The sequence below is a fragment of the Pogona vitticeps genome, chromosome 1, assembly GCF_051106095.1.
Source record: "Pogona vitticeps strain Pit_001003342236 chromosome 1, PviZW2.1, whole genome shotgun sequence".
Classification (NCBI taxonomy): Eukaryota; Metazoa; Chordata; class Lepidosauria; order Squamata; family Agamidae; genus Pogona; species Pogona vitticeps.
Genome location: NC_135783.1, coordinates 239107656 through 239122660, shown reverse-complemented (window position 1 = coordinate 239122660; position 15005 = coordinate 239107656). Strand labels below are relative to the sequence as shown.

Sequence of the window (15005 nt, the reverse complement as noted above, 5' to 3'; positions counted from 1 at the left end):
AGGCAAAGGCCAGAGAAGGCTGGTGAGCAAAATGTAGGGGTCTGCAGGTATGCACTTGTGGGCTGAACCTCCCAAAATCCTGCCTGGGGGATTCTTTGAGAATTCTGGGAGATAGATGGAGTCCAAAACAAATGCATACAAACCAGCATCTGAAGATTATACCACCATCTTATAAGAAAGTGAACAGTATGATTTTAATGACCTTTTTAAAGTAGCAGAAAGGACAAAAATGAAATTCACTAGCACCTCTAATACATGACACAAACTCTAGGAAATTAGTTCTAAATGAGCAGCAATTGTCACAAGAGACCGATATGAAAAAGAAGTGTCATACTTAATCTCAGGTAGTCCTCCAGTAGGAAACTCCATTTTCTCGTCTTCATATCTGAAAAAGCCATAATAAAGAAACAGGCAGGTAAGAAATACAGCCACTTTTCTTTTCACAGTCCTTTACAATTACAGTAGAAATACTGTATATATAGAGGTGTTAAAATAAGTAGGCAGATAGATCCTTGTCACAGGCCAAAGAGTTCCTAAGCTTTGCTGATCTGACATCCCTTTGACCCATATCATATATATATATATATATATACCCTATATCAATATAGGGGGACCTCATCCTCTGTTGCTGTCCTGACTTGACATAAACATACCACCTATCCAAAATGCCCCCACGAACTGTTGGAAAGCTTCTGACAAGCCATTCCATACTTTTCTACAGGGAAGCTTGGAAGCAGCCAGAGATAAACAATTTAGGCCTTATCTAAACAAGGGACATGGTGGCGCTGTGGGCTAAACGCAGAAGCCTGTGCTGCAGGGTCAGAAGACCAAGCAGTCGTAAGATCGAATCCACGCGACGGAGTGAGCTCCCGTTGCTTGTCCCAGCTCCCGCCAACCTAGCGGTTCGAATGCATGCAAATGCAAGTAGATCAATAGGGACCACCTCGGTGGGAAGGTAACAGCGTTCCGTGTCTAAGTCGCACTGGCCATGTGACCACGGAAGATTGTCTTCGGACAAACGCTGGCTCTATGACTTGGAAGCGGGGATGAGCACCGCCCCCTAGAGTCGAACACGACTGGACAAAAATGGTCAAGGGGAACCTTTACCTTTACCTAAACATGTTACTTGAGCCTGAAAACATCTCCAAAGAAGCACACTTAAAGAAATAATATAATTAATCTGTTATTTGCTTTCACAGTTACTTGTTTAATATTAACAGCCAATATCTTATCTGGAGCATATGTGTGATCACATAAGCACTTCCCTTCTTTGGCAGGTCCCCCTTTGCACACCTGATCATGCAACCTGTGGCATAACTAATCTCACAAGCAGTGTGACACTGGGTGTACCAACACAAACCTGCCAAAATCGGGGAGGGGGAGGCCTATGGGATAGCCCCTCCTCAGCAGCACAGCACAACAGGATAGTAGCCCATGCAGTTACTTCATTACATTTATATCTTGCCTCTCCCCCTCAATACAGCAGCTCAGAAAATAGGGGGAAGAGATACAAAAAAAATAAAATATTAAACAGATAATGAGAACTAAATAGCATGTCATTCAAGTTTTTTCTGGATCCATTGGAGGGATGAAATTAATTGAAATATTAAGAATGCAATTAAATATATACCAATATTGGAAGACCACTGAGCTTAAAAATAATTTATAAACAAACACTTCAAAAAAATGACACACACTCAAAGAGTTTTAAAGTGCAGGATCTTTCTTTGCAGCCCAATCTGTGGCCAGAAGCTTGCCTAAGAGAAAGGTAGGGCCTGCTAGTAGAAAAAGGCAGTCGGGAGGGAGTCCACCAAACCTCCCATGTTCCACAACCTGGGAGCAGCAACTGAAAAGACCCTCTCTATTACCTCAATTAATGTTCAATGTAGTTAAATGAAAATGACATAGCAAATAAATATATATATATGATGAGCCTGAGGTAGAAAAGTAGACTCTAATTAACACATCCTTTCTAATATGGTCATATAATTAAAAGTCCCCACTAGTTATAGTAATCACACAAAGCAGATTCTGTAACAAGGGAAGGAAGACAACTAAGTTGAAGCTGTAGAAATCTTTGCTCTGTTGACATTAAAGACAGCCTGTGCCACTCACCATAATTCCGAGAATCCAACTGCTTGAATATACCTATGACACTGGAGACATAGCCAATATCGACTTCAAACCGGGAGTATGAGATCAGCACACATTTCCCTCTGACGACTGCTGACGGCTTCTGCCAGCCAGTACAAGTCTGCAAGAGGGATCTCAAGGCAGAAGTTCTTCCAGCAGAAGATGACTCGCTGGCCCCAGAGGTTGTCTTCATACCCACTAGAGGTGTCAAAGTTATGGATGGGAGTTGCTTCACTGCTGACACTAGAGAGAAAAGCAGGGTTGCAAAGGGTGAGGGAAGGAAAGTTTAAAAAAAATCCATCAACTCCCCAGGGAAACAGAAACGTGAACAGAATGGGGGTGGAGTGTACAGGAGTCTTTTAGATGCAGAAGACAGGCAGAACAACAAAAGCTATGAGTGTGCAAAGATGCTTACTTAACAAGCTCACATGATACATATTTTATCAATTATGGTACCCACGTCTAACTCAGCAGAGATTATGGCTTTGTGACTCATGTTATGCCTCGACAATAAATATTTTGCAGGCATTTAGAACTTTATCTTAGTAGTGAATTATGACAACTCCACTAAAAGAAAATCAAATTGCAAACACTCTTCTATTCCCAAAATCCAGTGAAACAGTTTAAACTGACTTTTAAAAACCATTTTAAAATGCTGCTTTCCAAAACAACCTCCCTCTGCTTTGGACAGCCCTAATTCAACTCTTGTATGAGACAGATTGTTCTTCCTATACACCTAAACTCCAGGTTCCAAATAGAAACCATTTCCCTTATGCCATTAATTAAGCAAATCATACTCATAAAGGTCTCACAGGCTCTCTAAATGTGTGTGAAATCATTCTCTCTCTAAAGGATTCTCAACTTTGAGCTGTACTGTGCCGTTACTTACTGAAGTCATTATAGTCTTCAAGACTGAAATTCCACATCTTTGTTGCAGGATCTGAAGTGGAAGAATAAAAGGTGGAAAGTGATTTGGGATTTTAAAAAATGTTCTACTCAGATGTTCAGAAAGTTGAACATTCCACATTCCACTGTCACAGTCACATTTGGGAGTGCCATGTTTGCCTCTAATGGCAATACTGACATGCCTCCTTCCCTTCTTTCCTTACTCCGCACGGCGAAAGAGAAGCGTCTTCTCTAACAGGATGTATGAGGTGAGAAATCACCAGAATTATACATATATCTGAGCAGAAAGATACATACATACTTGTTCTTTTGGTTCAACCCTCCATTATGTGTTATGTGCCATCAAGTTGCATCTGACCTTCGGTAATTCTAATAAAGTTTTCAAGGTACATGAGATATTTAGAGAGTAGTTTTAAGAGTGCAACTTCTCCACCCTCCAGTGAATTTCCAGGGCCAAGCAGACATTCGAACTCTGGTCTCTTAGACCTAGTCCATCAAATATACCACACCCTCTGGCCAAATTAAGAATGGGCAAGATGCTTCTCAGATTCAAAATTCTTGACTAGCTAAGTATCAGAGATGGATTAGGAACCCTTAACATTGAGAAGGAAGACGCATATATAAGCCTCCGGGGACTCTGAGAATCACATTTTCGCCTCTTTCGCTTAACACGTTGCACAAGCAATACATATATCCTGCACTCGTGTGTCCTCACTGGTTTACATTTTAATCCATACTTAAGAACTAAATATTTGTTCTACTTTTCCCCCCAAGACAAAACATGAAATATAGCCAAGTTTCAATGTTTATATACATTAGGACTGCCATAGCCAAGGGATCAGTACCTGCGGTTTCATTTATCCGCTGCATGAAAATATTAAATGAAAAACTCAGAAATATGCATTTCCAAGGGGTATTACCAAAACTAGCCACTAGAGCTATATATAGGGCTGCTATATCCTGATTTCTGGAATCTATGGGGGAGGGCTTGGAATTAATTCCCTGTAGATATGGCGGTCTTACTGTATAGGGACAAATATCTTCATTGAAAACTGATGTTTGTTGCATGAAAGATGTAGTCAACAATCCACTGCCTTACCATAACTTTTGCTCGGTATGCTCCTGAACATTTCAATGAGTTGGGCATTGTATCCTATCTCAACGCGGAATCTGCCTTCAGAATGCTGCACGCATTTTCCTTGGAGGCAATTCTGTGATTTCCTCTGTACGGGTAGCTCAGATACATTTCCTGCACCAGCAGAAACGAGTGGTTTTGATTCTTTGTGCCCTACAGGAGCTGAAGTTTTTTTCGAGCCATAAAACTGCAGTATGCTGCTACCTTCCTTTTTGGTACTTGCCTGCGTTTCACCATCATTCAATGCAGTGCTGCTGGTGGCAGGTATGGGCATATGTTTCATGTCACCAGGGTCAAGGGTACACCTGTTTTGCATTTGCAAGTCTTTAAGATTATGAAGGTCTTTATCAACATCTAATCTACCTTGATCTTGTTTGTCAAGGTTGTTGATTACTGCACCACATTTCAGTAGCTGCAACATATTAGAATCGTGCTGGTTTGGCTGACCTTGGTCCCCACCGCTCTGATCAGAGGGATGCCCAAGAGAGTTCTTCATCCCTGTTGAGGGATGCCCGGCACTATTCAACTGCCTGCCTGTCTCCCGGCTGGAAACGACAGAACTGTTTTCCTTTGGAGCACTACTCAAATGAGCAGTCGGTTGATTTGAGCTACAGTGACCATGTGGCATTTGAGGGCCCTTTGGCATCCCATGTTTGCTGAGTAGGTGGAGACGGTGGCTATTTAGGTGGGTGTGGTGGTCATCCTTCTTCCAAGGTTCCAGCAGGTTTCCTTGGCAGCCACCAGGACTCTGCAGCCCAGGATGCTGTTTAGCAATCGCACCCTGCTGAGCTGCCAGTCGCTCTGCTCTCCTTGCTAAAGCCTTCTGCCTATTTTCTTCAATCTTCTTTTTCTGTTCTTCTGTCAAACTCGATGACATCTTCCATTAAGTGTTCACTGGAAGTCTCTGATACCTGGAGGTGGAAGTAAACAATGAATGAGGTTTACAGCAATCTTAATGAATCAATCACAGGACTTTTTGGTTGATCGTCAATTAAATTTGCATTGGAATTAAGACACACTTCCCTTTGTTATTATTACTAAAGAGGGGCATTCATATTCATATACAAATGCGAAAACCCCTCCAGCACAGGTGGCTGGCATGATTACCTCCCACCCCCAGGCCCCATCGGACCGCTTTCCATGTGGCGCACTTGGCCAGCATCATCTTCTGTACCCCAATCATGTCAGTAGCTCAGCTGCCACAGCCCCGTCTCCCTGCTTGCCCAGCCACTCCGCAACTGAGCAAGAAAATTTATCCTCCTGCCCCCTTACCAGAGTGGCTGGGCAAGCAGGGAGGCATGGCTATGGCAGCCAAGCTACTACCACTGAGGCACAGAAGATGACGTGGGCATGTGCCCTGCATGGTAAGTGGTCCAGTTGGGCCTGAGAGTGGGAAATACAGTGGGGTCTTGACTTGAGAACTTAATCCGTATTGGAAGGCGGTTCTCAAGTCAAAAAGTCTGTAAGTCAAGTCTCCATTGACCTACAGTGCATTGAAAACCGATTAATCCCGTAGCAGGCCGTTTTTGTTCCATTTTGGGTTTTTTTTTGGTCTGTAAGTCAAATCTCAGTCTGCAAGTCAAACCTAAATTTTGCGGCCAGAGAAGTCTGTAACCCAAAAAGTCTGTAAGTCAAGCCGTCTGTAAGTCAAGGGTCCACTGTAATCAGGCTGGTCACCTGTGCCAGGGGGGCTTCATATTCATATATTAACACAAAGCCCCATCTCTAAATTACTAATATCATTAATAAAAATAATAATATTTAAACTCTATTTTCCTCCATACTAAATAGTCTCTAGGAAGCCTATCATAAACCATAATAAAAACAGTAACAATAGATCCAGTCATAAAATTGATTAAATAAAACAAAGCTAATCAAGACCATAAAAACCAATAAATTAATAAATCTTTAAAAAGTTAAAATCATCCCCTTAATTTAAGCATCATCATATGGCAGTATAAAAAGATGTTTCTTCACATGCTTCCTAAAACTGGAAACTTTTCATAACTCCAAGGGGAGTGCATGCCACAGTATGTGTGCCACGCTATATAGTTTTATATTTTATATACTATATGTCTGTGTTGCAACAAGTGTCACCTTAAAAGAGGGACTCTCTCTTCTACGAGGAGATACCATATCTCTTTTCAGACACTGCTAGCCAGTGGTGGCTGCAGCTGTGTTTTATTGTTTGTTTTGGTTATTTGTTAGTAGCTTTTCAGAACCAGGAGTTCACAAAGCAGAGTACACAGAAAGGGCAACTCAACTCTAGAATATGTATGTTATCAAATGGGCATGACTAAACCCTTATATATGAAAGAGTTTCACTCGGGTTACAAAATTCCCTTAGGGAAATACAGTACTGTCGTAAACCCACTGGGTTGAAGGTCAGAACTGTAGTTGATCAGGAGAGGTTCCACACCTGCCGGGCCCTCGACAGCAAGCTCTGCTGTGTGTGTGTTGACCAAGTCAACAAAAAACTGTGGCCCAAACCCTGTTGGACAGGGTCCGCTTGAATAATGGCAATGACATAAGAAGCCGCTGCAGATTGCTGCTAGTTAAAGGCTTCCTTTTCCGATTTCAGGGTACACAAGACTTTGTCTCATCGCATGCAAAGGATGTGCACCTCAGGATGACAAAAAAAAGCCTTTAATCAGCAGCAATCTGCAGCTGCCAATGACATTTCCATTGTGTGGGTGGAGCTGCATAACAGGATCTCAGCCAGGGGTTATTTTTAAGTATTTGGATTACAATATAATTTTAATTTTTATATAGATTAATCAGAGACATATTTTCAATCCATCATTGAGTCTAGCCTCCATCAAGGAGGCACAGTGAGGAATTGAACCCCCAACCACTAGCTCCACAACCAGATGCCTATAAACTACTGAGCTACCCAGCAGTTATATATCATATATTGCTATTTCATCTCTTTGTCAAAGTTGGCTTTTGGAAATGAAGACTCCAGTTCTTCCCAAATGACAGTGAATATCTTCCTGCATTTTTGCTGTGTTTCATAAGTCTGCTTAGATGCTTAAAAGATAAGCATATAAATTACATACTGTATTTTCTTAAGTTGCATGGCTAGCAAGCATGTAGCTTGTATACATTGAAGTATCTGATAAATAATTACGCATCTGCTTATACGACAGGGCACTATGCTAGGCCAGATAATGTGCTATGCAAGGCCAGAAAAATGTACCATGTAAGATAGGGATGTTTTGATTAAAAGCAAGTACTGTAGAAGAACTGTTGCTGCAGAAGCACCTTAGTGTCAACAGTAGTATGTTAATAGATAGAACCTAGCACTGCAAGTAGATAATCTTCAATTTGTTTATAGAAGAAACCCAGATAAATACAGGCCATTTCAGAAAGGAGGAGAGAGACAGGAGAAATTGACAACATGGCCTTCAATACAATTTTCATGCTGGCAAAATGACATCATTCTATGCATTAGAACATTATTATTTTTACTGCTGTGTGTTAATGTTGCTGAAGGCTATAACTGATATTTTAAAGAAATATACTCTAAAAATACAGCTTAAGTACCTTTTTCTGAATATACTTTTTTATGGATTACAAGTTTTTACCTTTTTGGAGTGGTCGTTTTCTTGTATATGAAAGGTAGTTTCAAAATAGAGGAATAAAAACATATAAAACAGCTTCTGCTTCGCTGATTCACTTTTCTACTCAGAAATACTGTAGTAGAAGCCGCCCAGAGACCTCTGGGTAGAGTGGGCGGCATATAAATAAAAAATAAATAAATAAATAGAATGAAAAGGCAAAATATCTGAAGAGGGAACTGCTTCACCATGAGTGATATATAAGCTATTCTTATGCCCAGAAAAGGGATGAAGCATTTGTACAAAGAGCCTCAGTTGAACTTTCATATTTTAAAGAACTAAGAACGAACTGTCTGAGTGCCACATAAACAACAAAAAAGTTCCTTTGTGGAGAGGAAGGCTTGTCATGGAAGGACAGGTTTTCTTTTGATCCCTCAGAGTTGCCCTGTCAACAGGGTGCCTCAGCAAGGCTTCACAGGATAGCTGAGGAAGGGATTAAAGAAGCACTGGGATCCTAACCTGATCAATTTGATAGCAGGAGAAAGGCCTCTCTAATTTAGAACAAACTTCCCAATAAACTGGAGCTCCTTTTATACAAATCTTACATTTGAACTCTACTAAATCTGCATTCATGGATTGCTGCCTTGTCGTGGCGAAGGGGCTTGAGTAACTCAGAAAAGCTATGGGCTATGCCCTGCAGGGACACCCAAGACGGACAGGACATAGTGGAGAGTTCCGACTAAACGCAATCCACCTGGAGTAGGAAATGGCAATGCCACTCCAGTATCTTTGCCAAGAATGCCCCATGATCAGAAACAAAAGGCTAAAAGATATGACGCTGGAAGATGGGCCCCTCAGGTCGGAAGGCGTCCAACATGCTACTGAGGAAGAGTGGAGGACAAGTACAAGTAGCTCCAGAGCTAATGAAGTGGTTGGGCCAAAGCCGAAAAGACACTCAGCTGTGGACGTGCCTGGAAGTGAAAGGAAAATCCAATGCTGCAAAGAAAAATACTGCATAGGAACCTGGAATGTAAGATCTATGAACCTTGGGAAGCTGGAGGTGGTCAAACAGGAGATGGCAAGAATAAACATCGACATCCTGGGCATCAGTGAACTAAAATGGACAGGAATGGGCGAATTCAGCTCAGATGATTATCATACCTACTATTGTGGGCAAGAATCCCGTAGAAGGAATGGAGTAGCCTTCATAGTCAACAAAAGAGTGGGAAAAGCTGTAATGGGATACAATCTCAAAAATGATAGAATGATGTCAATACGAATCCAAGGCAGACCTTTCAACATCACAATAATCCAAGTTTATGCACCAACCACCACTGCTGAGGAGACTGGAATTGAACAGTTTTATGAAGATTTACAACACCTTCTAGAACTGACACCAAAGAAAGATGTTCTTCTCATTCTAGGGGACTGGAATGCTAAAGTAGGGAGCCAAGAGATAAAGGGTATAACAGGGAAGTTTGGCCTTGGAGTTCAGAACGAAGCAGGACAAAGGCTAATAGAGTTTTGTCAAGAGAATAAGCTGGTCATCACAAACACTCTTTTCCAACAACACAAGAGGCGACTCTATACATGGAAATCACCAGATGGGCAATACCGAAATCAGATTGATTATATTCTCTGCAGCCAAAGATGGAGAAGCTCTATACAGTCAGCAAAAACAAGACCTGGAGCTGACTGCGGCTCTGATCATCAGCTTCTCATAGCAAAATTCAAGCTTAGACTGAAGAGAGTAGGAAAAACCACTGGGCCACTCAGGTATAATCTAAACCAAATCCCTTACGAATACACAGTAGAAGTGAAGAACAGATTTAAGGAACTAGATTTGGTGGACAGAGTGCCTGAAGAACTTTGGATAGAGGCTCGTAACATTGTCCAGGAGGCAGCAACAAAAACCATCCCAAAGAAAAGGAAATGCAAGAAAGCAAAATGGCTGTCCAACGAGGCCTTAGAAATAGCAGAGAGGAGAAGGGAAGCAAAATGCAAGGGAGATAGGGAAAGTTACAGAAAATTGAATGCAGACTTCCAAAGAATAGCAAGGAGAGACAAGAGGGCCTTCTTAAATGAAGAATGCAAAGAAATAGAGGAAAATAACAGAAAAGGAAAAACCAGAGATCTGTTCAGGAAAATTGGAGATATTAGAGGAACATTTTGCGCAAAGATGGACATGATAAAGGACAAAAATGGGAGGGACCTAACAGAAGCAGAAGACATCAAGAAGAGGTGGCAAGAATACACAAAGGAATTATATCAGAAAGATGTGGATATCCCGGACAACCCAGACAATGTAGTTGCTGACCTTGAGCCAGACATCCTGGAGAGTGAAGTCAAGTGGGCCTTAGAAAGCCTGGCTAACAACAAGGCCAGTGGAGGTGATGGCATTCCAGTTGAACTATTTAAAATCTTGAAAGATGATGCTGTTAAGGTGCTACATTCAATATGCCAGCAAGTTTGGAAAACCCAACAGTGGCCAGAGAATTGGAAAAGATCAGTCTACATCCCAATCCCAAAGAAAGGCAGTGCCAAAGAATGCTCCAACTACCGCACAATTGCACTCATTTCACACGCTAGCAAGGTTATGCTCAAGATCCTCCAAGGTAGGCTTCAGCAGTATGTGGACCGAGAACTCCCAGAAGTACAAGCTGGATTCCGAAGAGGCAGAGGCACTCGAGACCAAATTGCTAATTTGCGCTGGATTATGGAGAAAGCCAGAGAGTTCCAGAAAAACATCTACTTCTGCTTCATTGACTATGCAAAAGCCTTTGACTGTGTGGACCACAACAAACTATGGCAAGTTCTTAAAGAAATGGGAGTGCCTGACCACCTTATCTATCTACTGAGAAACCTATATGTGGGACAGGAAGCAACAGTTAGAACTGGCTATGGAACAACTGATTGGTTCAAAATTGGGAAAGGAGTACGACAAGGCTGCATATTGTCTCCCAGCTTATTCAACTTATATGCAGAATACATCATGCGGAAGGCTGGACTGGAGGAATCCCAAGCCGGAATTAAGATTGCTGGAAGAAATATCAACAACCTCCGATATGCAGATGACACCACTCTGATGGCAGAAAGTGAGGAGGAATTAAAGAACCTTGTAATGAGGGTGAAAGAAGAGAGTGCAAAATATGGTCTGAAACTCAACATCAAAAAAACTAAGATCATGGCCACTGGTCCCATCACCTCCTGGGAAATAGAAGGAGAAGATATGGAGGCAGTGACAGATTTTATTTTCCTGGGCTCCATGATCACTGCAGATGGAGACAGCAGCCACGAAATTAAAAGACGCCTGCTTCTTGGGAGGAAAGCGATGACAAATCTTGACAGCATGTTAAAAAGCAGAGACATCACCTTGCCAACAAAAGTCCGAATAGTCAAAGCTATGGTTTTTCAAGTAGTGATGTATGGAAGTGAGAGCTGGACCATAAAGAAAGCAGACCGCCGACGAATTGATGCCTTTGAATTGTGGTGCTGGAGGAGACTCTTGAGAATCCCCTGGACTGCAAGGAGAACAAACCTATCAATTCTAAAGGAAATCAACCCTGAGTGCTCACTGGAAGGACAGATCCTGAAGCTGAGACTCCAGTACTTTGGCCATCTAATGAGAAGAAAAGACTCCCTGGAAAAGACCCTGATGTTGGGAAAGTGTGATGGCAAGAGGAGAAGGGGACGACCAAGGATGAGATGGCTGGACAGTGTCTGCGAAGCAACCAGCATGAATTTGACACAACTCCGGGAGGCAGTAGAAGATAGGAGGGCCTGGTGTGCTCTGGTCCATGGGGTCACGAAGAGTCGGACACGACTAAACGACTAAACGAAACGAAAATCTGCATTGTGTGTCCTGCACTGACAACTACAAAAATACATGCCACTATGTCATCGTGTTGAAATCTATACCACACCAAAGAAGGAGAGGGACAAATTCTTTAAAAAAGGGGGACACAGGCACAATGCAGACTCTTTAGACACACCAGCAACCAAACTTGTCTGTTTTCTCAGTTTAGAACAGTATGATTTGTGTTGCCCACTTTTGATGTTTTTTTTAAAGATCTGACTTTTCCTTACATTGAATACCTTTCAGTGTTAAATGTAGGGTTGAGTCATGCAATTTATTTATTTATGTAGGCACCGGTATCAAAACAGGATGATATTCCCTTGGCTAACTCAGTTTGGATTATCTCACAGCATAAGTTAGATCTATTTTGCCAGTTTACCCATTAGTGCTGCATACCGTCTGACTGACAACCCCAGACAAGGTGCTGACAAATCGAACATGTGGCAAATACAACCTGTCAACAAACGCCAAATCAAATGACTCGGGCCTTTAAATATACCCTGCACAGTTGTTGTTGTTTTTTAAAATCCAGAAACAGAAGAGAAAGAGGGCACCTGAACCAAGCCTCTGCCCTACAGGAACAAATAAGGTAAAATATTAGAAAAGAACTTTTGATCCATGGATGGACAGGCAGATATAAAAGCAGTGGCAATGCTGCAAACAGAAACAAGGTTTGTTTGTTTGTTTGTTTGTTTGTTTGTTTAACTTGTATGTGCCCACTCTACCCAAAGGTCTCTGGGCGGCTTGAATCATACTAGCAACAAAAAAAAGTACTAACCACACCTTTTCACATGTAAAACCAGCAAAGCATCCTATGCAGGGGGCAATAAATATATAACTCTGTACCTTGTGAAAATCTTATACAGTTAGAGGCAACTAATAGTTTTGGATAGTGTCATCGAAGCAACCAACATGAATTTGACACAACTCCGGGAGACAGTGGAAGACAGGAGGGCCTGGCGTGGTCTGGTCCATGGGGTCACAAAGAGTCGGACATGACTTAACGACTAAACAACAACAAATAGTTTTGTAGCCCAGTGATGTGGGCGAAGCTCAATTTTTCATGTATGCACATCTTTCTTTCTAACCAGAATCACGTGCAACCCAATAGGCTATGAGGCTTTTTAAAACAGTACAAATCTCATGAAATCAGTTGACCAGAAGCAAAAGTGGGGAAACTGGCACAAGTGGGTACCCTTCAAAACACTTCAGCTCTTAACACACACACAAACATCAATCTCTACACAAAGTTCCAGACCTTTACAAGTCAAAACACTTCATCCCTTTAGGTGCACAGTTTGCAAACAAAATTCAGCCTGGTTTTACATGATACATAACTGAGCCCACACCACAGGCAGAAATCACTTTTGCACCCTTTAAAACCCAACTGATTGTCTCAGCAACCCCATACTACAAATCCCACAGATAAGAGAAAAAAGAAAAATATTACAAATAAAAAGGGGAAAAGAAAAAAAAATATTTTCACTTGCATTATCAGAACTGGTCACTAGAGGGTATTCGTGGCCATTCTATGTCAGGGGTCCCCAACCCTGGGCTGCTGAATGGTCCCAGTCCATGGTCAGATGAGCAGCTAGCAGGAGGTGAGTGGCGAGCAAAGCTCCGCCTCCTGTCAGCGCGCTCCTATTAGGTTCTAATGCCCCAGCTGATCTGACAGGAGGCGGAGCTTCAATTGCAGCTCACCTCCAGCTCGCCACTCATCTGTCCCGGCACAATACATGTAATGAGCTCGATTCAAAGCTATCCTCCAACAACCTACTGCACAGTAAGTAACACCCCCACCCCCCGCCCTCAGGTCCTTGGGAGAATGGCCTTAAACTAAACTGGTCCCTGGTGTCAAAAAGTTTGAGGACCACTGTGCATATTCTTCACTCACAACTATTCCGAGCATAGTCTCTCACTCCATCTGGTGGCCTGTTATAATAATCTGAAAATAATTTTTTTCTGGATCTTTTTTTAAAAAATATTTTCAGCTGTGGATAAGTGAAACCGCAGATACTGATTCTGCGGATACGGGAGTCCTACTGTATTGTGTTACATGTCATCAGGTCAGAACCAACTTATAGCCACCGGAATAGGGCCTCCCAGGGAAGTGAGCCATTGAAGGGCTAGGTTTAGCAGTTGCAGCTGCCTGGATAACCCAGTGACCAGAGGTTAGGAGTTCAATTCCCCCACTGTGCATCCCAGAAGAGCCAGCCTGTGTAGCCTTGGGTAAGCTGCACAACAGTCCCAGGGCACCATCAGAAGGGAACAGCAAATCATTTCTGAGTACTGTACTCTGTTAAGTAGAAAAGCCTGAAACGGGTCACCAGAAGGCAGGATTGACTTGACCGCACGTGATTACTATATTTACTACTTTCAGACACTCACACTCCCCCGCGTTTCCATGGCCAAGTGTGAATTTGAACCCAGGGCTGCTAAGTTCTAGTAGTCCATCACTCTACCCACTACACTACACGGGTTATCCATATACAACCTTTCACGGGCGACAATAAATATGTTACGTCTTTACAGACCGCCCCCCCCCCCAGCCTTTCACCTGCCAGGAAGCCCCACTGCACTCAATGGGTTTTACCTCTTCTGATTGCTCTGTAAAGCGCCGCGGACGCAATGCGAATTCCGCAGCCTCTCCTCGTTACTCCGTAATTTCCCAGGTAAAACGCACGCTCCCCGCCTCCTCTTAAGTCGCCAGTGACACTCACACCCCCTTAGCTATTCAACCACCCCCAACAACTACTTATCCCATCGTTTGCAAACGATGGTCCCTGGTCCTTAAGCCGACCGAACCGTCCCGCCTTCCAAGCCAGTGGCCATCCCAGCAGAAGGAACGCTCCGTGGAAGCGCCGTCGTGGCCGCGCTTCGTTTTCTTTAAACGCAAACTCCACTAACGTCCGGCGCTGGAAACCTCTTGGACTGGGAAACTTCCTCAAGGCCGCAACCGCGCTTTGACTACAACTCCCGTCAGGCAACGGGGCGGTCCCACCCACCCCCTCGTGCCCTCCGTTGTGGGGAACGGCCGTCCGCCGAGCCTCAGTGCACCATGGGAAATGAAGTTTTGGTCAACCCACCGTGAGAGGATGCTCATTTGTTCCTTCGGTTTGCGTAAAATCTCTTCCTCTCGGAGGAGCTGCGTTCCCTTTTGGGGCATTTAGTTTTAAGACAGTTCTATTAAAATCAGTGAAGTTCCGCCTGGAATCCTTTACCTGCGCGTAAGCTCTATTATGTTTAATAGGATGGTCCTCTGAATAAACACGTGTATAGGACTGGGCTCTTCCAAACGACATGGACTGAACTATGAATAACTTTTTTTCCCCGCATGATGGGATCTAATGGTGTCCTTAAGGTCAAAGGAATCAGAAACTGAAAGATAAGTTATGATCGTGGAAATATTCCCATT

At 42.9% G+C, this 15005-nt stretch overlaps 1 protein-coding gene across 1 annotated transcript in view; it reads right to left on the bottom strand.

Moving 5' to 3' along the window:
* The window catches only part of SMARCAL1 (SNF2 related chromatin remodeling annealing helicase 1), a 42916-nt gene extending 28347 nt beyond the window's left edge, over positions 1-14569 (bottom strand). The window contains exons 1-5 of the mRNA XM_020805216.3: positions 14184-14569; positions 4139-5085; positions 3023-3073; positions 2116-2376; positions 335-385 (exon numbers count right to left, since the gene is read on the bottom strand). Of these exons, the coding sequence (XP_020660875.3) occupies positions 335-385; positions 2116-2376; positions 3023-3073; positions 4139-5051 (1276 nt within the window). The 5' untranslated portion in view covers positions 5052-5085; positions 14184-14569. The remainder of the gene's footprint in view (positions 1-334; positions 386-2115; positions 2377-3022; positions 3074-4138; positions 5086-14183) is intronic.
* Between the last annotated feature and the right edge of the window lie 436 nt (positions 14570-15005).